The sequence below is a fragment of the Gallus gallus genome, chromosome 5, assembly GCF_016699485.2.
Source record: "Gallus gallus isolate bGalGal1 chromosome 5, bGalGal1.mat.broiler.GRCg7b, whole genome shotgun sequence".
Classification (NCBI taxonomy): Eukaryota; Metazoa; Chordata; class Aves; order Galliformes; family Phasianidae; genus Gallus; species Gallus gallus.
In genome coordinates this window covers 21,849,808-21,870,891 of record NC_052536.1, presented here as the reverse complement: position 1 = coordinate 21,870,891, position 21,084 = coordinate 21,849,808, and the positions used below count along the sequence as shown (strand labels likewise).

The following is a 21,084-nucleotide window of genomic DNA, read 5'->3' as shown; positions in this document are numbered from 1 at the left end:
TTTCAGATTCTCCTCTCTCCTACCTCCTTTCAGCAGTGATGAGAGACCCTGACAACATGGCAAATTCACAGAATCATAGAAGTATAGAATCATTAAGGTCGGAAAGACCAGTAGGATCATCCGGTCCAACCATCGGCCTATGCCTGTTACCGCTCTAGACCGTATCCCTCAGTGCCACATCTACATGTTTCTTGAACACCTCCAGTGACAATGACTCCACCGCCTCCCTGGGCAGCCTTTGCCAACACCTCACCTCTCTTTTTGAGAAGAAAATTTCCCTAATATCCAACCTGAAATTCTTCAACTTCAAGAGAAGACCGTGTGGCACTTTGATTACAACGTTACACTTCAACTATGGGTTGAATGATGTACTTGCATGTATTTGGAAAGTCAGAAAATGTTGCAAAAGTTTGCCAGTGTCACATAAAGATCAGATCAGCAGAGTAAAGCATGAGGATGCTGTTCAAGGCATTAGAAGCTCCTGAGCCACGAGACTAAGTGAAGAAAGTGTTTATCAAACTACCTGAATGTGGTATTCTTCCCACTACTGAGATATGTCAGTGACCCAGCCTGGTTTGGTCACTTTTATGCTCTTGTATAGGCAGAAGACAACACCCTAGGTTTTCCTTCTGTGGGCAGAACTGGAAAGGTATGTTTCCATGGGCTCAGCAGTATATCAGGGAACTGTCTCTGGATAAGGAGTACATCACAATCTGCTTGAAAGGAACCAAGGGAGTAGGAAAACAGGGGGTCAAGGCTTGTATCTGGACAAGCTTGTTGAATGAGCAGGGAGCAAGATGATAGAATATACAGTGTTAAAGAGAAGTCTCTACCAATTAAAATGTGAGTTGGATGTGTGAGGGAAGCTTTGTGAGAGGGAGGTGAACATGTCATCTATAGTTGAACAAAGGTGAGTGAGTGGTCGTGATTAATGAGTAAAAGAACCAAAAAGTTAAAAAAAAAAAAAAAGCATGTCAAAACTTGAGCTACAGAAAGATAAAGTATCTATATCTATATATATTTTCTAACCAGTTCTATGTATAGAGTTTACTCTTTCCTGATCCACAGACAGAAGCTGTATTCCAAAATAGAAAGACAAAGAAAATAGAACTGGCTACTTACTTTTTCCAGACCCATATAAGGAACATTTGGCATCTTGCTTACTAGTTTCACTCTGGCCCAGTTACATACTGACCCAGAATTACAACCATCTTCAGGCCACTGGGTACTTCTTGTGAAGTGCCCCAGGAAACAGTTATTTGTGCCACAAGAAACACATTGAGAAATGGAATTGATTTTCGTCTCCTCCAACTCGAGCAGTCTGAGAAAGAAGGCAAAAATAAATGAGTCAAAGGAAGTCTGAGAGAAGCGCACGGCCCTTCAGGTCTATTCAAGTTGGTTCTTTCACTGTGCTCACTGGCTCACTGCCTGACACCAGTGTAGTAAGCAGTGTGACTAATACTCAGCATATGCTGTTTGCTCTCTCATTCTCTCCAGAGGAAAAGGCATATGCATCAGTGTGCCTTGTTTGATAGGATTTGCTGCTGTCTTTTTGTACAGAAATGCTGCTCTGCACTAATGCTAGAGAAAGCAGATCTGAAAGGGGCAGACCTGTACTCCGGGGGGAAGGAGGTGAGGTGTGGGACAGTGTTCAATTCTTACAGGTGTTCATTCCCCACCCTTTGAAGAAAGGTGAAGTTTTGCCTGACACGGGCTTTGTTCTGACTGTAGTGCTCTCACGCATATCATAACCAGTGGACTCAGGCCAGCACTTTTGACAATCCCTGTCTTTAAGTTAAGATAGAAAAATCTCAACCACTTGATGAGCAAATGAGCAGGCTAGTCTTCAACAAGACAGCTGGAGAGCTGATCAAATATTTGGATGCTCTTTCTGTGAGCTAGCTAGCAAGGCCCAGCCCCTTCTGCTGACGTCTTTCCTCTCTATCACACATCAGACTTTTCCCAGTGGAGCTGGAGAACAGGCTTCAATGAAAACTGCCTGTTTGCAGGTATATGGATATTACAGCCACCACAAGCACTATTTCCTCTACCTGACCTGGAGCAGAAACATCATTATCAGGATAGAAAGGAAACCTTGTTGCCTAGCAAAGGTGGGATGATTTATCTCTGTCTCTAGATTGGTCTCTTTTCTTTGCTGCACAAGAGAAGGGTTTTCAGACTTCCAAGGAGAATGAAGCCAGGCTAGAAATCGGAGTGGATGTAAAACAGCTGCTCTCCCAGGGAGGAGAAGGAGTCACAGGTTTTCATTGCTTTTTGTTCCTGTGCAGCTCAGGACAATGGTTTTGTCTGCCCCAATTATTGCCCTTGGGGCTACCTTAGGGACTGCAACTAGCATCCTTGCCCTCTGTGGTCTCACCTGCTTCTGCAAATGCAAGCAACCTGGGAAAGGACTCTCAGAAAAGGACCAAGATGAGGACACGGAAAATACTAAGCCCAGTGTGCTTCAGCCAGCCCAGCAAGTAAGACACTATCTCTCACTCTATGATTCTTTTTTTTAAATGCTAAGGGGGGAATGCAACTTCTCTATTAAGCTGCTCAGCATGTGGTTTATGCTACCTATTTATCTGCTTACTGTGTTCAGGATGTAACATCGTGTTAATGGGAGGAGGACTGAGGGGAACAGAGATGGGAGCTGGGTGACCCACAGAATTACCAGAGCAGCAGATAGCTGCCACACTGCCAAAGAGAAAGCTGCTAACGGTAAAAACAGGGGAGGAGGTCTGAAAATGCTGCTCAGCTGTCAGTCTGGTCACAAGGGAAATCATTTCTTGAGGAAAGAAGCCTGGACTTTACCAGGTGGCACGCAGCATTGTAAAGACAAGACTCCTGCTGGGATCTCCTGTTCCAGCTATTTATCTAGCCCTGTTCACAGTGTCTTATGTTTCCTGCAGGATAGTTCCCTCTCAACAGCTGGTTTCTTGTTAAAATCATCCCTCTTCCTCCCTCTGCCCCTCTAACAGGAGGGGATTAATTATTAAATTAAGTTAAATGGTGAAGTTAAAACCAGGCATTGAAGTGATAATGAAAATGCTAGTAAGAATCTGTGTTGTGATGACTGGACTATCTCAGCATGCTGTGGATTGCTTTGTTACTCACTGTAAGAGCAGTGTGACATACTGGCAACATCAGGCATCCTTGTACAATCCTTCTTTCTTATTAGAATCCAGAATATCCCTTGATTTAGTCCTGAGACCAGTGCAAGAGAGAACAATGGGAACTATGGGACCCTTCTAGTACACTTATTAATGGGAATCCTCCTTCAAAGGGAAGTGTTTGACTGATTTCTTTTGTTGATTAGTCTTCAGCATGAGCCATAGCAACCCATCTGTCTCTGGAAGTATTACCTGTTGGCTGTTACTCTTGAGGCTTATATGTGCCTAAGCCCATATCACTTCCTTCTGGCTGTTCAGCCAAACGTTATGCCACAGCAACCAACTTCAAAGGCTGGTGAACCACTGTATAAAGTCTTCATTTGCCTTTCAGTTATCTGAACTGCCTATTACTTTTGTACTAAAGAGAGTAGGAGGAGTCCTAGCTGAACTTCTCTGCAACGTGTATAACTATATATTCAGTCTTTCTCTGGGTACTGCTCTTTGGCTCTCAGTGAAGAGCTTCACTCATGCTCTTGTTGCAGATTATTCTGAGGAAAGATGACCATACTATGAGTGTATCGTAACAAGATGCAGAATAGCGTTACAATAGCTTCTGATTGCTGGAGGATGGGAGGAGGCACCACTGACCATGACTGAATGAACATCTGCACCAAGCTTAGGACTTCTCCAGAGATTGCTGCTAATTCTGACCATTCTTCCACAGATGTGGTCAACACTTTCTAGTAGTGGCTTGCATTTTCCTAGGATGAATTTCAGCTGCTATCTGCCCTCTTTGATAGTTCAAGTCTTCTCCAGTCTCTTTTCTTGTCCAAGCCATACAACTTCTGTATAAAAGGATGTGCAATAATGTTGAGAATTTCCAAATTTGCTGTTGAAGTGAATGAGAAATGTGCATCTTTGACAGTCATCACTTCGCATAGCATTTCTTTCCCCAACCTCTTTGTACAAAAGATTTGTTGTTGCTGCTTTTTTTTTTAATCTCAAAAACCTCTCAAATCATTACTTGAGCTTCATTTTTGGAATGGACATTTTATTTTAGACAGCCTTTTGTGAAACATTTTGGGAAAGCTATTAATAAACTCTGGAGCTTGTCCTTCAAGGCATTATTCTTTTTGCACAATTGAAATAACCACTAAGTTATCAAGAAGTCCAACCATGCCCCCAAATACAATTAAGACCCCAGTACCCACCACTTCATGGGTTACAGTCCTCACAACATTCCTACACGCATCAGGTTTTGCCCCAACATAATCCAGTGTTTGACCAATATATCGAGTTACTCAACCTATCCTCAGTGTATCACTCTTACCCAAATGACTTAATGTTTTTAGCACTATAGACCTTTTCTTTTTTTTCCTTTAAGAAATCTGGATAAATTACTGCAGCCAAATGAACATTCTGTTACAGGAAGAGCAAAATGTTCATAGTTTGCATATTCTGTATCTTTAACAATTCTTTCCAATTTAAATAGTTTTGTTGCCAGGCACATGCATTCTCCTGTGCTTTCACTGAATCAGAATTAGCCACCTTTCCTTGAAGGAATAAATCTCAAATTGAGTTCTGAGCTTGTGCCTTAGTTACTTCCTCTGCATCTATGTTTATAAATTGTCCTGCTGGGACTTCATTCCAACTGCATTAAAGCGCTGTATGTTCTAGTCAGTGTTTGGCATACTTAATTACTGAAGCTTATCAGGGCCACTGATTCTGATAAACAGAGATGACAATAGAAAGATGAAGCAAGTCCGCATTTTATTTACTTGGCACGTCTCTCACGACACTGATGCCTGTATTTGCTATAGATAGAGGCTCCCCATGGACCTGCCCTGCATACTTGAGAATGAAGAGTTCAAACACAAAGATACATCTACAGAACAATTAATAACTGCTGTAGATGTGCAAAAATGTCAGCAAAAGGTACAGGTTAAGCTACCTAAACTCATGCAGCAGTGGCAGCAATCTGGTGTGTTGTCTGAATGTCAATACTGTCAGACCAAGAAGGGTTAGCTGAAGCCTCCTGACTAATTTTGGTTTCTTTGCTCTCACACATTTTATGCAGAACTATATGAATTCTTCTGTATTTAAGATATTGCTGCTGCAAAGGGAGCTTCTGTAGAGCACTGTAGAGCTCTGCAAGTAGCTTAGTAGACAGCACCTGGGAAGAGAGCTGGCACCAAAAACAATAAACAGAGGCAGATGCAGTTGGAAGAGGGGGTGGTCTAGTCCCACTGTGCTCACATATGTCTTTCATCTCTAATTCTACTGAGCAGACAGACTAGAAGAATATTTAGACCCAGTGGAGCTCTTAGTTGCTGTGTGCTGATGGATTTCCTGAGTAAGCATCTTCCCTGTAGCAAGTGGAGGAAAAGGCTATACTAACAATATCTCAAGTTCGTATGGAATCCTTTGGGATGGAAAAACACCAAAGTGCTTCATATGCAAGATGCACACAGCTTGCTACTGTGGTGTGATGGTCAACGTCTAGAATAGCAGCCTCATACAGTGGGGTTGAGAGAGAAAGAACAGGCACTAGCTGCTGTACACATGCCCTGAGTGTTTAGAGTCTGTGCAGAACAAAAATATCCTGTTTTTTCCAAGCTACTGTCTAGTAGTCCCTAACATATTTTGGTTGATTGGTCTTAGATGTGAAGAATGGAAAAACTTTGATAAGTTAGTTCAAACCTCCTGTGCATTTTAGGTCTGATGAGGCTCACATGTCTAAAAGAGGGATCTCATTACATTGAGATTATAAACCAGCACTATATGACTTACATAATACCTAAACTCAGCTGAATGCTAGGTGGGTATCTGCACACAGTGATGCATTTCTCTTTCAACTCACTCCTGTTTCGGTGTCCTTAAAATTAGATGAGAGAAAATGCTGCTACACAGGGGACTTCCTAAACATCAGTGCACCGGCTGCCTACAGAAGATGGAGTGAGTGACCTAATTAGCTCTTTATTACTGCCAAATCCATGTAACTGCAGTGCTACGATCTCCAAAAGCTTGACTAAAGATCTAGATACCAAGACTGCTCTCTTTCTTCAGCTCTACTTCTTGAGGAATAGCTAATCTCCCTTGGGACATACAAACTGGGACCACAAAGTCCCAGCACAGACAAATGCTTCAGGGCATCATCTACATTCTTTATTAATAGGAAACAATGACACCAATGAAAAGCTTTAATTACAGTTATGAATACTTTTTGGCTCACCTTCATTCTACACTGAACAAAGAATAGGTTGGCAGACAGCAGGGTTGGAGAGAATCCCAGTGCACAATAATCAAACAAAATGGCAGTCTTACTTCCGCTTTTACATGCTTTGGAAATATTAAAAAAAAAATCTGATGAGAGGGTCAGACTCATTTGCTAGTCAGCTTTTGTTCTTTCCTGCTGATGAATCCAAATATAAATGAATCAGGAATGATTTTAGTTGTGAACAGATGGGATTCTTTCATGAGATATGAAGAAAAGATGACTGTTACATTCCACTAAAATATTTTTCACTGTTGGGAGAGAATATAATTCTTTGTGTCAACCTTTGTCCAGTCTGCCAGGGCATTACACCATTTTTCAAGTTCTTCTGCTGACACTGTGTTCAGCAATCAGCAGAGAAATGAAATTGTAAGAACAAACTCAAACAAAATGTCAGCCCCCATGTAATAAAGGAGTAATGCATTTCTAAAGATCAGGTAGAACTCTGGTCCTCAGAGCCAACAGATAATCCCACAGACTGATAGGGTCACTGACTCTACTGTTCTTGGCACACTGTTGCAGGGCTGGTCTGCTCAGCCATTTCTCCTTTGTCTTTTTACATGATTGCTATACATGCTGTGTGTGACCCATACCTTTGCCTTCCTAATGCTTTCTACTAGTTTAGGTGAAATGTTGTATACATCAGAGGTGATGGTGAACTATTAATCAGAAAGACATGCACCAAATAGACAGCTAACAGATCTGGCAAGAAAATCTCTTGACATATAGGGAGGCAGTGGTTTCTCTAACCCAAGAAGAAATGGCAGCAAGAATGACCAGGGACACCATCTTATTTCCCCTTTGCATCAGCTCATGTGACATAGAGAGATTCAAAACAATTAGTGAAAAATAATACTGTCTGAATTTTCAGTTCAATGTTAAGAAAACTGCAGAGCCAGTCCAGCCTCGAGCTCTCCTGAAGTTTCCTAACATTTATGGCCCCAAACCGGTTGTAACTTCACCTGAAATTGTTAACTACACGCAATACTCCTTGAAGACAACAGAAGAACCAGCCACTGTAAAACACGCTGTTTTGGATGAGAACAGGATGAAAATACAAGTCAATGAAGAATTGTTTGTTCTCCCTCAAAACGGTAAGAACATTTGGTCTTCAGACTATCAGATTAAAGATTTCTTTTCAGGGTGTAGATCTTTAATACTTTTGAACATCATGTGACTGTAGTTAGAGTAATAAACATGGAAATGAAGACATAGGGTGCTTCTCACTCTCTTCTCATCAGCATCATGAGCTCTTTTTTAAAATGTATGTGTGTAATATTAAGTAATCATGGAGCACATCAGAAAATTTGGGTAACAAATCCACAGTTACAACTGGTTGTATTTTTTTCCTTTATCTAAACACTTTGTTGTTGAATTTGGCTCATTGGAAGCAGGTTTTATGTTGAAAAGCATGTATTCAGTGTGAAGTTTTACCAAGAGCTGTTGCCACAGTATAGGTGGAATACCTGGTCAAAACTAGGCAGTATTGCTCCTCTAGAAAGACTGCTAGCTGTCCAGCAACAGCCCTTATCAGAAACATCAGTATGATGAATGAGTTCAAGTTTCTACTTTATTTTCTTCGCCTCTTTATTCCACCAGTTCCATGCAATGGTCTTGTTTCATTGTAATGTGAAGTGAAACTAAAGGCTGACACCTCAAGACTTTTTTTTGCCAAACATTCTTGTTTTTCAGCCAGCCCAAAAGGTAGCATGCCAAAGCCTAGAACATAAGATTCCTGGAGCCTAAGAGAAAATGTAATGTTAATTATGTATATCTGCCAGCACATCTGGGTTGCTTCCATAATGATTTTTACCTCTATAGCTGTCACTGTAACAGTTACCATAATAATGTAACCTTCCTGATCATTTGCCAGAGACACAATGCCATCTATCATGACTTTTTTTTTTTTGAGAGCTCTTTTTTTATTATTTATAATTACCTGTGACTGTATTTTTGTCCTTATGGGAGGAAGAGTGTCATGTAATTCATGTAAAGACCCTCCACCTGAGACCTGTGAGTACAGTAAACCAAGGAGTACCATAACACAATGCTATAATGTGATGAAAAGTACAGCAATAACAACAGTGTAGCACAATCTTAGACTGCAGCAAATGAGGACAAACCCACATGTAACAATGGCACATACAGAAATATAAGAAGAAAGCCTGCTTACCTTTAGAAGATCTCATGTAGGCAGGGATCTCCAGTGAGACATCTTTGCTTCCACTGCCAACCCTTAAATGAGGTCTGGGAAGGGGTGGATCCTGGCTCCAGCCTTTCTGGTCACTCAGGTGAATTGCATACAGCTGAGCACCCCTGGGTTGGCCCTGCCTTTCCACCAGGTGCTCAATCACTGCTTCAAGCTGTGACTTAGCATTTTCGCTACACATGGAAAGCAGTTGCATTAGAGGAAAAGACTGTCTGAGACACATCTGTGGGGCTCAGGAAGACAATCATAGGGTGGAGAGCCTGAAAGATGATGGCAGCACGTAGGGTAGAGCTCTACGTAAGTGTGTTGGTGTAAGAGCCCCTCTGTACTGTTAATGGCACAAGCCTGTTTCCTGCTGTGCCTGATTTCATAGATATAGTATTGTTGAAATAAAGAGTGATTTGTTGCATTCTCATTTTGGTGCCACACTGAACTGACTGGGACTGTGACTGAGATTTTTAGGAGGAAATGTGCATGTCTCTCTATTATTTTCTATGTGAGTCAGAACTGACCTTGCAGATAAAAGACTTTGATAATAGAAAGACGTGGCTTCCCTTTTAGTCTTGCTTCTTACTTTATTTCAGTATGAAATGTGTACTCAGCTTCAAAATCATACGTGGAGAAACTGCTTCACACCTTCCCAAGCTCACTATCCTCAGCATGGTCAAGTGCTATGGGAATAGATGTCATATTGGCTTTCCACATGACAAAGACTGTAGTGTTAAAATAAATTTTAAAAAAAGGTTATAGAGGTCTGAGTTAATGCAGAGTTGCATGGTAGCTCTAAAGCAGACTCAAATTCTCACTTAAAAAAATTACAAATGTGTAAATCACCAATGTGTGTAAAAAATGTATATAAAACAATACAGTAACAAGCAAATAGTTTAGGCACCTTGGCTTTGGTACAAGGTGAAAGAGAAAACATGTGAACCACCTTAGAAAACGTGGCGGAGGGAGCAAGAAGCTTGTCCAAGTGCTGTAGAAGGAATTGAAAGTGTGAGAAGGCAGCAAAAAGGAGATATGATGAAGGAAGAAGAAGGAACAGAAGTGATTTTCCTGCATGCAAAGTGCAGGAATAGTAAGACATTTAGAAGAGTTGAGTCAAGACAAGTTGGATTTGTCCTTCCTGGAAGGTAAAGACTTCCTTGCTAATGGGGTTACTTCAGTTCCAGGTGTGGTAAAGGATGTGTGTGTCACGGAGCACTTGAAGCCCGAGCGGGCAGCCAGCTGTAACCAGGTCCCTGAACTGCGCTATTCCCTCACATATGATCAACAGAAAGCTGAGCTGTGTGTGGCCCTTCTGGAAGGTAAGGGGCAAAAATCTGCTACTGATGATTCTCTAGTTGGACTTCTTCAGGACTATCTTTTGTGAAAGGTATTTACAGTCAATCTTTCCTTTCCAGCTATGCATGGCAAAATGAGTAGTGACCAAGATACTGGCTGCCACTGCTACATACTGGGCACACTGGTGAGCAAATCTGGCATGACTGAAGCCCAGACAGAGCTGAAGAAGAAGGTGCTTCACACCCTCTGGGAGGAGGCCCTGCGGTTCCCGTTAACTGAGGAGGAGATGCAAGAGGGGACACTGACTCTCACCTTGAGAAACTGCGACAAGTTCTCCAGACACAGCATTGTGGGGGAACTCAAACTGAGCCTCGCTAACATGGAGGACTTCGGGATGGCCCAATGGGAAAGGCTAAAGACCCCAGAGAAGGTATGGACTCAGTCTGTGTCACTAGTCCAGAGGCTCTAGTTACTGTCTGGACAAGAGAAGCCCTCTTCCAATACAGCTGCATGTCCATGGGTGGGTGGCTCGTTGCATCTGGACCCAGGTTTGGAGAGGCAATGCGTGACCGCAAAGGTGATGTAGTAGAACTCTGTGTTGACCTAACCACTTCAGAAAGCAATCAAAAGCCCATCAGCCCAGCCCCTTCATCTACAGCTCCCGGAATTCAAGATGTGTTAAAACTCCCTTTCCTCCTGCCTCAATTACATGATAATCTGACACTGATATCTGCAATTCAAAGCCTGTGTCTGGAAGTTACGTGCGTTTCTGTGTGTAAACAATGCAGGGACTGTGGTAGCAAAAGTTCAGCTGCTAGGTTGTGCCTCCACTGCAGAGCTGGGTGTGGGTAGGGTACCTGATAGCAACCTACTCTACACTAAAGAAAAACCTCTGGCTGAAAGAAGGGCAGAAGACCTGGCAACTTTTGCTGCTGAAAAATATGGAGGTCCAAAACAAATTATTCTCATGTAAGTCATAATTACTTAAATCCCTAACCCCTGATAAATAGAGCCCTCCATCCTCCCCAGTCTACTGTAGGATCCACTTTGTAAACAATACTCAATTACCAACCAGTTCACAGCGATAGTTGGTTTTCACTCATGTACACCTGGCAGAGTCCTGGCATACTGGGTACTCTGGGTACACACAGAAACAGGATAGCACTCATTTCTCCTCCGGGCTGACAGTGCAAGGTTAACACTAACTGTACTGCTGAACTGTACTGCCCCAGTTTGAGCTGAGGATGTGCAGTGAAAGCTGAATTTGCATCATCTGGGACCTGAGAGAGCCAACCCTTGCACAGATAGCTTATATACAGATCCTGAATCATTCATTCAGAACCAGAGCGGGAGGCAGTGAGGAAGAACTGATCAAAAAAGAGCAGCTATTTTTGACAGCATCCATCCAGGAACAAAGTTAGTGGGCTTTGTTTAAAGTCTGACATTTCCTTGAAAAGCTGTGAGCCACAGAATTTTCATTCCTATCCTCTTGGTAATTCTCCCACACAAGGGAAAGAGCTCAGAGGGGAGCTTGCAGCTAACCAGGTAGTGTAATTAGTATTCAGGAATTCAGAGTGCTGTGAGCAATGCAAATCACAGATATTGCAGACTGATGTTCTTATCTTGTCTTCCTTCCCTCCCACTGCTTTGCTAATGGCAGTGATGATAGTGGTTGCTTACATAGCACCTTTCTTTTTGTGATTTCATGGTGCCCTGCCCAGTAACTCACCACTGACCCCCTGATGCCTGTTATCCCAGTGCACAGAAAGAGAGAGAAGGAAAACAACCTTTGGCTCAATCTCTTCATGCAAATCTTCAGCAGAAACCAACCATTACGGTTTTGGTTTCATGTGGATACAGAGTGGTCGAGAACTCCATCAGACTATTAGAGGCTAAAAAGCCATAAGCACAACATGTAGTGTGTCTGAACAGTAAGTGCATGTGCACATGAGTGTACGTGCATTTACAGCCCACTGCAGCACCCAGCCTCTCAGCCCTTACAACATTCACCTATGCATGGAGCTACAGTAATCAGCTTCTAGCCAAGAGCTATAGAGTGAGACTTTGTGAGATACAGTGTGGATATGTAAACAAAAGCAGTTCATAACTTGCCAAAATTATGGTTTTGTATTAAGGTGATATTTGTATTTGTCAGGGACACACAGCCATTTAAATCTGCCTCTTTTTGTGTTTCTTTCTTAAGACGCACTTGCATTTAGGGCAGGATTTATTTAAGTGAAACATATACAAGCCCTTTGTTGCTACCTGAGTGCATGAAGGAAGATTTACTCGGACTGATCTGGGATTGAATTTCAGGCTTCCTTGCTAATGGCCTCCCACCTGAGTTGTGCACGACAAATAAGTCATTCAAACCAGACAGTGATGACAGCTGTGCTTTCTGGAGAGTCAATCACCTCATGGGGAGCATACAGAGGGCCTGTCCTTGCCTGTTGGAAGTAACCCGGTGAAAACTTAATTTGAAATATTTATGGCTCACTTACAACTGCAAGCGGAGAGCACAGAAATGGCCTAGAGGAGGGCTGTCTGTCCTAAAGCTTGTAGATCACACTAAAGAGTCCAAAGGGAGTCTATTGAATTGACATTGGCTTCTGTGTCTCTTCTGGGTCATTAACCTCACACTAAAACAGATTTCTGTCACAATCTTGCACTTACAGAGAGTAACTACATCCTTCTCTCCCCTCGCCATAGGCTTGCAGCTCTGCATGCACGGCAGGCAATTCCTTTCCTTCCTTGCATGGCCGAGGTGCTGCTTTCCAAGGCAAGTTCAGCTGGCAAGAGGTCATTTCCCTCTTTTTCTGCCTTCAGGGATATTTGTACAGAGCAAGTGAGAGAGGGGAATAAAGGTCAGGAGGATAAGAGGACAATCACTAATGGGAAGAAAGGAATCAAAGAACTCAAAACCAAAATACGTATTCATACGAATGCTTGATTTTTCAGAGCATTTGTCCTGAGGTTAATCCCACTGGGGCAACAGGGATAGCTGTTCACAGGCTGCAGGGAGGCCAGAACAAAGGAAGGGTAGAGCACTGTGCTGAGCTGACGAGGATTTTAGGTTGGCTGCTGTTTTTTTCTACCATCAGGTAAGGTTGACAAAGAAGGTTCAACACCAGCTCCAGGGTAGCTGGGTGGCACAAGCCAAGGCATCACCTACTCTTTCCCAGACAGCCTGACAGTTAAGCAGTGGGGACATGGGACCGTGTCTTGTCAGAGACCCCTCACAGGAGTGATGAGTGAATTAAAAAGAGCATTAATGGAAGTAGGGGATATAAATCAAGGACAGCTAGATAGTCACTCACAAAATGATGGAATACTTACACAGAGTTCAGCCCCAAATTCTCTTCTCATTAAATATTCCACTGGAAATAGCTCTTAGGAAGCATGTGGAATCATAGAAAGGCTTGAGTTGGAAGGGACCTCAAAGCACACTCAGTTCCAATCCCTTGCCATGGGGGAGCTGTAACCCATCAGCTCAGGCTGCCCAGAGCCCCATCCACCTCCAGGGAAGGGGCATCCACAGCTTAACTGGACAGCTTGTGCCAGTGCCTCACCACACTTTGAATAAAGAATTTCATCCTAACATTTAACCTAAATTTCCCTCAGTTGCCTCCCAGTAGCAAAAGAAAGGAGTAATCAATGTGTTCTGGTCCCTGTGAGTGAACGAGGTCTCTTGAATATGTTGCTTGGTTTGTTCTGATCCAGTTTAACTGGAAAAGTCTCCTCTACTGAGACAGGGAGACAGTTTGGTCAGTCTATGACCTTAAATTCATCACCTTCTGTTATTTGGTTTTCCTAATGTTAGACCTAGATTGCATACAACATTAACTCTTTATACATTTCAATTTCCAGGAGCCATCTACAGGCCATGGGGAAGTTCTGCTCTCTATCAGCTATCTGCCAGCTGCAAACCGCCTGCTTGTGGTGATTATTAAGGCTAAAAATCTCCATTCCAAGCAGCTGAAAGATCTACTTGGAAATGGTGAGTGGAATAGCAAGAAAAACTGAGACTATTGTTTTGCTATGAAGTAAACCTAGAAAGAAAGTGGGAAATATGGTGTTTGCTTGAAAAAAAACCCCAAGAAGTTGACTTAGAAAGCTAAAGAGCTTTGAACATTTTTTAAAAAGGGAAAGCTAAAAACTCCATTATCAATTTTTCTCATATTCTCTTACTCAGCCTGTTGTCAGTAGTTAAAGTTCTCTTGCATTCATTTTATTAAATGTTCATTAATACAGCCTCTCTGATTTCTTTGTAGATGTTTCCGTCAAGGTGACCCTGAGGCATCAGTCCTTGAAGCTGAAGAAGAAGCAGACCAAACATGCAAAGCACAAGATCAACCCTGTCTGGAATGAGATGATCATGTTTGAGGTGCCACATGAGCTGCTACGTGCCTCTAGTGTGGAGCTGGAAATGCTGAGCCAGGATGGTGCTGGGCAAAGCCAAGTGCTTGGCAAGTGCAGCCTGGGTTTGCATGTCACAGGCACGGAGAGGAACCACTGGGAAGAAATGCTGAGGAACCCCAGAAGACAGATTGCCATGTGGCATCAGCTCCACATGTAGGCACGCTATGACTACTGCCAACCAGATTTCCACCAAGCCTCTGAGCGTGGGGAAATAAGCTGCATTTCACCTTCCTCTCTCCCATCCACCAAGTGGCCCAGCACAGCATTCTTCTCAGGCCACCCACCCTGATTGCCAAAGGAAACTGTACGAAAATGTATTTAGAGACAATCACTCACCCAACCAAGTGGTTCTCTCAAATAAAGGGTTTGGCTATCTGGGTGATTCAAATTACTTTTGTTAGCCTGCCCACTGTCATTTCTTTGAGTTCCCAGTTTCTGCAAAGAAGCTGAGGGGAACAGAGGGATCACAGAAATCTGAGCTGCTCCTTGGCATCTGGCACTTTCACCCAAGTTCCCTGATGGGGGCTGGCTCCATAACATGCAGCAGTCATTTTGCCAGTCTCTGTTTTTCATAATGCTGTTTAAGACTGTGAGAAATGAAGATCAAAAAATTAATGCTGACTTCTGACCCAAAGCAGTAGTTTGGAAGAGAGAGAGAAGCCAGGTGGAAACATACATGAACGTACATTAGATGGATATCTAGAAGTAGAGAAGGAACAGAGGAAGAAGAGAGACAGTCATACTATCACTCAGTGTAGTCTTTGAAGCAAACACTGCCAAACAAGAAGTCAAATGTTTTTCCTCACTTTTGTTTATCTGAGTGTTTGATACCTTAGCTTTAGGGTTCATGAAAACTGTTGAAAGCATGGAAGTTTCAGAATCCTTTAACAAATTACCTATCTCTTCTATCTTTCTCCATCACCCATGAAGACCCTAAACACGGACAACAAGTTATTACTGATGTTACCTCCAAAAACTTGGACCAAATCCTTCTGCTTACTGACATTCTTTTCTGTTTGGGAATTTCTGATCTGAAAAAGTTTCAAATACGGTAATCGTATTCTAAGCAGCATCTATACAAAAGAAGTGGGATCATTTCATACCTTAGCATTTGATTGATGGTTTTGGTTTGAAGTTATCTCTCACACCCAATTCTCATACCTGCATTACTTGATGAAAACCCTTCAGAATTAGCCATGTATTTCATCACTTCTAGACAGAAGGAATTCACTGACCAGACATACTCTCTAGAGCTTGCTTTTTTTTGTGTGCACTTTCAAGATCAGACGTGGCTTAAATGTTACTGTTTACTGTTCTTTTAGTGTCTGGATGGACTGAAAAGCTGGCATCGCCAGCAATGGTGTTATGATCTCATAAGCACACTGCTTGTTCTACTGCTTTATTTTAAGTAGTAGACACAGCTTTGAGGGACTTGTATGGGGAGAAGACATCCAAAAGTCTGAAAACGGAATCATATGTTTCGTAGCGCTGAAAAACTCTGAGAAATTCATTTTTTTGAGGGGTCAGTTTGATCCTCTGTTTAATTCAATAAATATTAAACTGGGCTTTATCTAGAGTACATCCCATTTTGCTGGCTTAGCCGAACAAGTCTAGTACATTGTCAGGTAAAGGCTACCACCCTGCAGTGAAGGGGAAAATGACCAGAACCAGTCTCTGAAAATTGGCTGAAGTGTCAGGTACAGAAGTTTGTAAACAGGAGTGAAGTTCAGCTGGAAGCCACTCACTATTACTGACTGTGGCTGGTATTGGGGCCAACTCTGTTTAACATCTTCATTAATGATCTGGATGACAGGACAGAGCACACCTTAAGCAAGTTTGCAGAGGATACAAAACTGAGTGTAGCGGTTGATACACAAAGTGCTTGTGCTGCCTTTCAGAAGGATGTGAACAGGCTGAAGAAACACACTGACAAGAACATTCAGTATAATGAAATGTAAAGTCTTGCAACTGAGGAGGAACAACTCCATGCATCACCACAGGGCTCGGGCCAACCATCGGGAAAGCAGCTTTGCAAAGAACCTGGGGTCCTGGTAGAAACCAAGTCAAACATAAACCAGCAGTGTCCTTTCGCATCAAAGAAGTACAACAGTGCCTTGGGTTGCATTATGAAAACCATTGCCAGGTCAGTGAGGATGATTCTACCCAGCACTGGTGAGGGCAGATCTGGAGTGCTGTGTGCTGCTCTTGGCTTCCAAGGCAAGAAAGATTGGGATTTACTGGAGCAAGTGTAGCAAAGGGCCATGAAGATGATAACAGGAGGTAAGCATCTTTTGTATGAGGAGAAGCTGAGACCTGACACTGACCAGCCTGGAGAAGAAAAGGCTCAAGTGGAATCTTATCAATGTGTGTAAGTACCTGATCTGGAAGAGGAGAAAAGAAAATGGAGACAGACTCTTTTCAGTAGCGTCCAGTGACAGCATAAGAGGAAATGAGCACAAATCACAATACATGTAATTGTAGGTGAACGTGAGAGAGAAAAATACAGAAAGAAAGAAAGAAAGAGAGAGAGAGCAAGAGAGAAATAACTCTCTCTCTCTCTCTTTTTTTTTTTTTTTCATGTGAATATGATTAAAGAGTGGATCAAGTTTCCAAGAGAGGTTGTTGGTCCTTAGAGACACTTGAAACCTGACTGGACATGGTGTTGGACAATCTGCTGTAGTTTATACTGCTTTAAACAGAGCTGGGACTGGACAAGATGATCTCCAGAGGCCCTTTTCACTCTCAGAGACCCTGTGACTCTGAACAGATCAACAAGGTCAATGAACAGTGATGAACGTTATCTTCACATTGCTACTCTCATTATAGGTGGTGTAGCAGCGAGTTACGTGGTCACTTTGAAGGAAGAGGTAAAAACAGCTTTGACTAAAGAAACAAACAGACAAACAAAAAGAAGAAGAAGAAGAAAAAAGCCACTGAGTCTTCTACCTAATGGTTTAATCTCCGATATTGCTTCACTGGCTAAGGGAGATTTAACTAGAAAAAAAAAAATTGACTTCCTGTTTTGTTCCGTGGATTTTTGTTTTATTAAGAAAGAGCTGTAGGATGCTGTGATTAAATTAACACAGCAGAAACTTAGTTGATAGTGAATTCTTAATAGTTTCTCTGTTCTGTGTTCTGTTGTCTGTAGATATGCCTATAGGTTTGGAATAATCATTTCCATTTAAGTGCAAAATTCATTGTCGTGTTGGCCCGTTCTTCCTATAGTTCCTGGCATCAATGCAATTCTTCCTTCCTTTTAGTATAATGATAAGAAGAACAACTTCATGGTATGATGCTATTTGGCTGGCAATGAAAAGCCTGAAGGGCCGAATATTTGTCTTGCCGCCAAGAGATTTCTCTAGTTCTGCCTCCTGCTTATTTTAATGAACCTTTTATAACATCTTGGTGACTGATTGTAAACAGCATTATCTGCCTCTGCCCCTGGTGATTTTGGCACACCCTGTAATTAGATAGCAATCCTACAGCACCTAAGAAATAGCACCCTGAAATCTGATTTTCCTGTGAAAAAAATAATGTCCTCTTTTATAGCAGAGAAAGGTATGCGTAGACCACAAAATAGTCTTGAGGCAAAAAAAAAAAAGTGTCATCAGAGTTAAGAACTGGTGTTGTTCCCTCCTTTGCTGTATGCAATTGAAACGCGGAACAAATGTATGCATCTCTCCTGACTGGATCTTTTTTATTGTCTGGCATTTTAGCCTGGGAAGAATGCTTTTTGCATTCAACTCAGTCTTAAGAGGCTGCCAGGTGTTGACTTAACGAGGCAGGAGCCGTTCTAGGGACTGAAAGGCAGTGCAGTTAAGGGTGCTGGCTCCCGTGAACAGAAGGAATGTTGCGTACGTGTGGTACTGGAGGGGCAGGGACGCCCAACCCTGGCCCTTTTGAACTTTGTTAATAGGAGCTGTTTCTCATCAAATTCCTGCGCCTGTGCAGTGCCCTGCCTTTATGCCATGAAACTGCCTGTATCAGGCAGTGCTTGCATGCCCTCAGCCCCAGCACCCCATGGGCTGTAGAAACTAAATTGGTCTGAGCAGATGAACAGTAGAGCTATTGTGGGAAATAGCAGCACTATATATATAAACAAAAAGTATCTGGAAATTCCCAGTGTCGTCACTTACGGTCAGACTAGGTGATCTTAGTGGTCTTTCCCAACCTTTATGATTCTATGATTCTATAACAGGTGACAATAAATTATGACAATTAATGTTCTTAAGTAATGTGTTTGACCAAGAAGACAGGTCAGTAGATTCCCCGATGGCAATTCAGTGGTTGCACTGATCCTTCTGCCTACTATTAACCCATTAACATGAAGAAACATTAAGGCTGGAAGCAAACAAGCTGTGGAGATAAAACCACAACACCAACAAAAAACAACAAAAAATACCCTAGGAAATTTGTGCTACTGTAGGAAGGATAAAAATAATCAACAACACAGATAATTGATAGTCCCTGAAAAAGAGAATCACAAAATCACTAAGGTTGGAAAAGACCACTATGGTCATTTAGTCCAACTGTCAACCCACTGTCATTACTACCCTTGGCCCTTTCTCCAGTTATAAGGGGCAGTGGTTGCAGTTGGTGTCCTGTAAATGGACAAAGCATTTCTCTCAGTTCTTGTCCCAGGTATCCATGAATGATGACAGGAACCATGTTCACTTTGCAAAGAGGAAACACATCAGAAGTTAATGGAAAATTCACTTCAACAAGTCTGGGATAAGGCTGGGAATACTTTCAGGCTCAACTCTTCTCCCAGGCATTATCGTGCTTTCAACACTTTGAACAAAAGCACTTTGAATTTTGCAAGGATTTGCCATCAGTACTATGTGTCCCAAGACACATTTTTTATCAGAATGGAGGAGTTTGTAATTTGAGCTTTACAAATGCAGCCTAAGGTTTGTCCACATTTTCCTGATGTCTGTGAATCTGAGATTCTGGACATGATCCCTGCCAAACAGCGTGCAGGAAACTGCAAGTCACATTACTTATTTGATTCCTGTGATGCCCACCTGAAGAGGCAAATTGTGCAGTGATTTCCCACCTCTGCAGCATGAAGACATGTAGGCTGCAAGTTGCATACTATGCATTATAGTCCAACTGTTCATCTCTGGTAAGCACGTGATGCGCTAACAGCAGTGTGGTGGGAAATAGTCTACAAATGATATCAGTAGCAGGGCTTGAGTTAAGCACAATAACATTTAGTTAAATCTGGGAGCCAAAGTGTCTTGGACCATGCTTCTTACACTCTTTAGGAGGTCAGTTTGAAGTTTGATGGGATTGAAGGGCAGAACTTTGGCAGCATCTTTTATGTATTTTGAAGTGTAACCAAGTCTCAAGATAAATTTGGTTCATTTGCTGAATGATAAGCATGATGAGCAAAAACTAATACTTGACACTTTATATTGTTTCTTCTGTTGGTAATATCAAACTGCACAATAGTAGCAAAGTGAAATAGTGCTTCACGGCCTTCCAGCATGAGAAGGCTTTTCTGCTTACTCAGTCCTTCAGTGTCCAAATGTGTGTACTGCACAGAGCAGATATTGTTTGTCAAGACTATATTGTATGCACAGTCCAAAGCACAAACAGAGCATGAGATTCAGCCTTTGTGTCTACCGTTATAGCACAAAATGTAAATCACCACAAGTAAATAATTCCAAACTGTGTCCACATTGTGTCTGTTTGTTTACTGCAGGGTAAGGCCCCTGTGCTGCAGCTCACAAGCTGAGGGGCAAAACACAGTGATGAGGCAACAGCAAGTCCTGTGTGCGGTCCCACCAATGGGTGGGTGTGTGGTGAGAAGGGAGCAGCCAGGAGGGGAGTCCTCTTCCGGCCAAACACTGGAAAACTGTTGGCTTTCAGCAGAGTGGTAGCTAAGCAAAGCTATAAAGGTTTTCCTGCGGCTGCAGAGAGGTTAGGGAGTGGGATCTGGCAACCAGCTTCCTCACAAACACTGGCATCATCTCTGAAAACAAGCTAAGAAGTGAATTTGGATTCAGTCTTGTTGCTGATCTTTGTACTTTCAGGGGAACTCTGATGATACGCTGCAAACCATGTACCTATAAGAAAATTCCTGCTTAGCTGACCTAATACCATCACTGGTTCCTAACAAGGCACAGAGATCAAAAGCTGTACATAAAAGTAAGAGGAAAAGATTTTGGGGGCAGGAGTGGGAGATATTTACCTCACTGACAGTTTGGGGGCACTCTGTCACCCACCACAGTCAGTGTTCAAACACAATGTGAAGCCACAAAGCAAATCTGGGGGGGGGGCTGCGGGCTGCTGCCGGCCCCACAGAGAGGGCTGCACCCCCCGTGCCCACCATGTCCCCCACACTACTTGCCTGCCCTGCACCATCCCCCCAGAAACAGCGACAGTTGACAGCAGCACAGACAACAAACTTGTTTTTTCCTTGGATCAAAACAACTTCAAACGAGGGACTTCAGAGAGCTGAGATGCCTGGTTAGCGCAGATGCTGTTCTGCGGGAGCCTTTGATTGCCGGATATTTTTAGAGCCCCTGTAAACGAGCTGTGGCTGCGTTTGTATGGCAGCAGTTCTGCACGCAGCAGTCAACGTTTCCCTGTTCCCGCTGCCCTGTGCTGCCATGGGGCCAGTCCCAAAGCACAGCCCGTTTTCCCCACAGACCTCCCGTTTCCAGGAAGGGACAACACCTTTGTTTTTTTGCTAAATTAAGTTCTGAGTGCCAGCTGCTAACCACAGCCATTCTCATGGAGCGTGTCCAGGACACCAGCAGAGCTGGGGAAGAGCGTGC

At 42.8% G+C, this 21,084-nt stretch overlaps 1 protein-coding gene across 2 annotated transcripts; it reads left to right on the top strand.

Annotated features, from left to right (window-relative positions):
* Window positions 1-1,943: 1,943 nt before the first annotated feature.
* On the top strand, window positions 1,944-19,981 carry SYT13 (synaptotagmin 13). Of its 2 annotated transcripts, none has more exons than NM_001199643.4 (6): window positions 1,944-2,480; window positions 7,259-7,481; window positions 9,769-9,903; window positions 10,000-10,310; window positions 13,748-13,877; window positions 14,152-19,981. In NM_001199643.4, the coding sequence occupies exons 1-6, from the start codon at window positions 2,298-2,300 to the stop codon at window positions 14,454-14,456; spliced, it is 1,287 nt and encodes a 428-aa protein (NP_001186572.2). In that variant the 5' UTR covers window positions 1,944-2,297; the 3' UTR covers window positions 14,457-19,981. The 2 variants fall into 2 exon arrangements, with proteins under 2 accessions (NP_001186572.2, XP_015142484.1); XM_015286998.4 differs by having other exon boundaries at window positions 9,763-9,903.
* The last annotated feature ends 1,103 nt before the right edge of the window (window positions 19,982-21,084 follow it).

Excerpts from the sequence above, each read along its gene's own strand:
- SYT13 (XM_015286998.4), top strand. The coding sequence starts at position 2,298 with ATGGTTTTGTCTGCCCCAATTATTGCCCTTGGGGCTACCTTAGGGACT. Across the intron at positions 2,481-7,258 it reads TGCTTCAGCCAGCCCAGCAA|TTCAATGTTAAGAAAACTGC; the intron begins GTAAGACACTAT and ends CTGAATTTTCAG. Across the intron at positions 13,878-14,151 it reads GAAAGATCTACTTGGAAATG|ATGTTTCCGTCAAGGTGACC; the intron begins GTGAGTGGAATA and ends ATTTCTTTGTAG.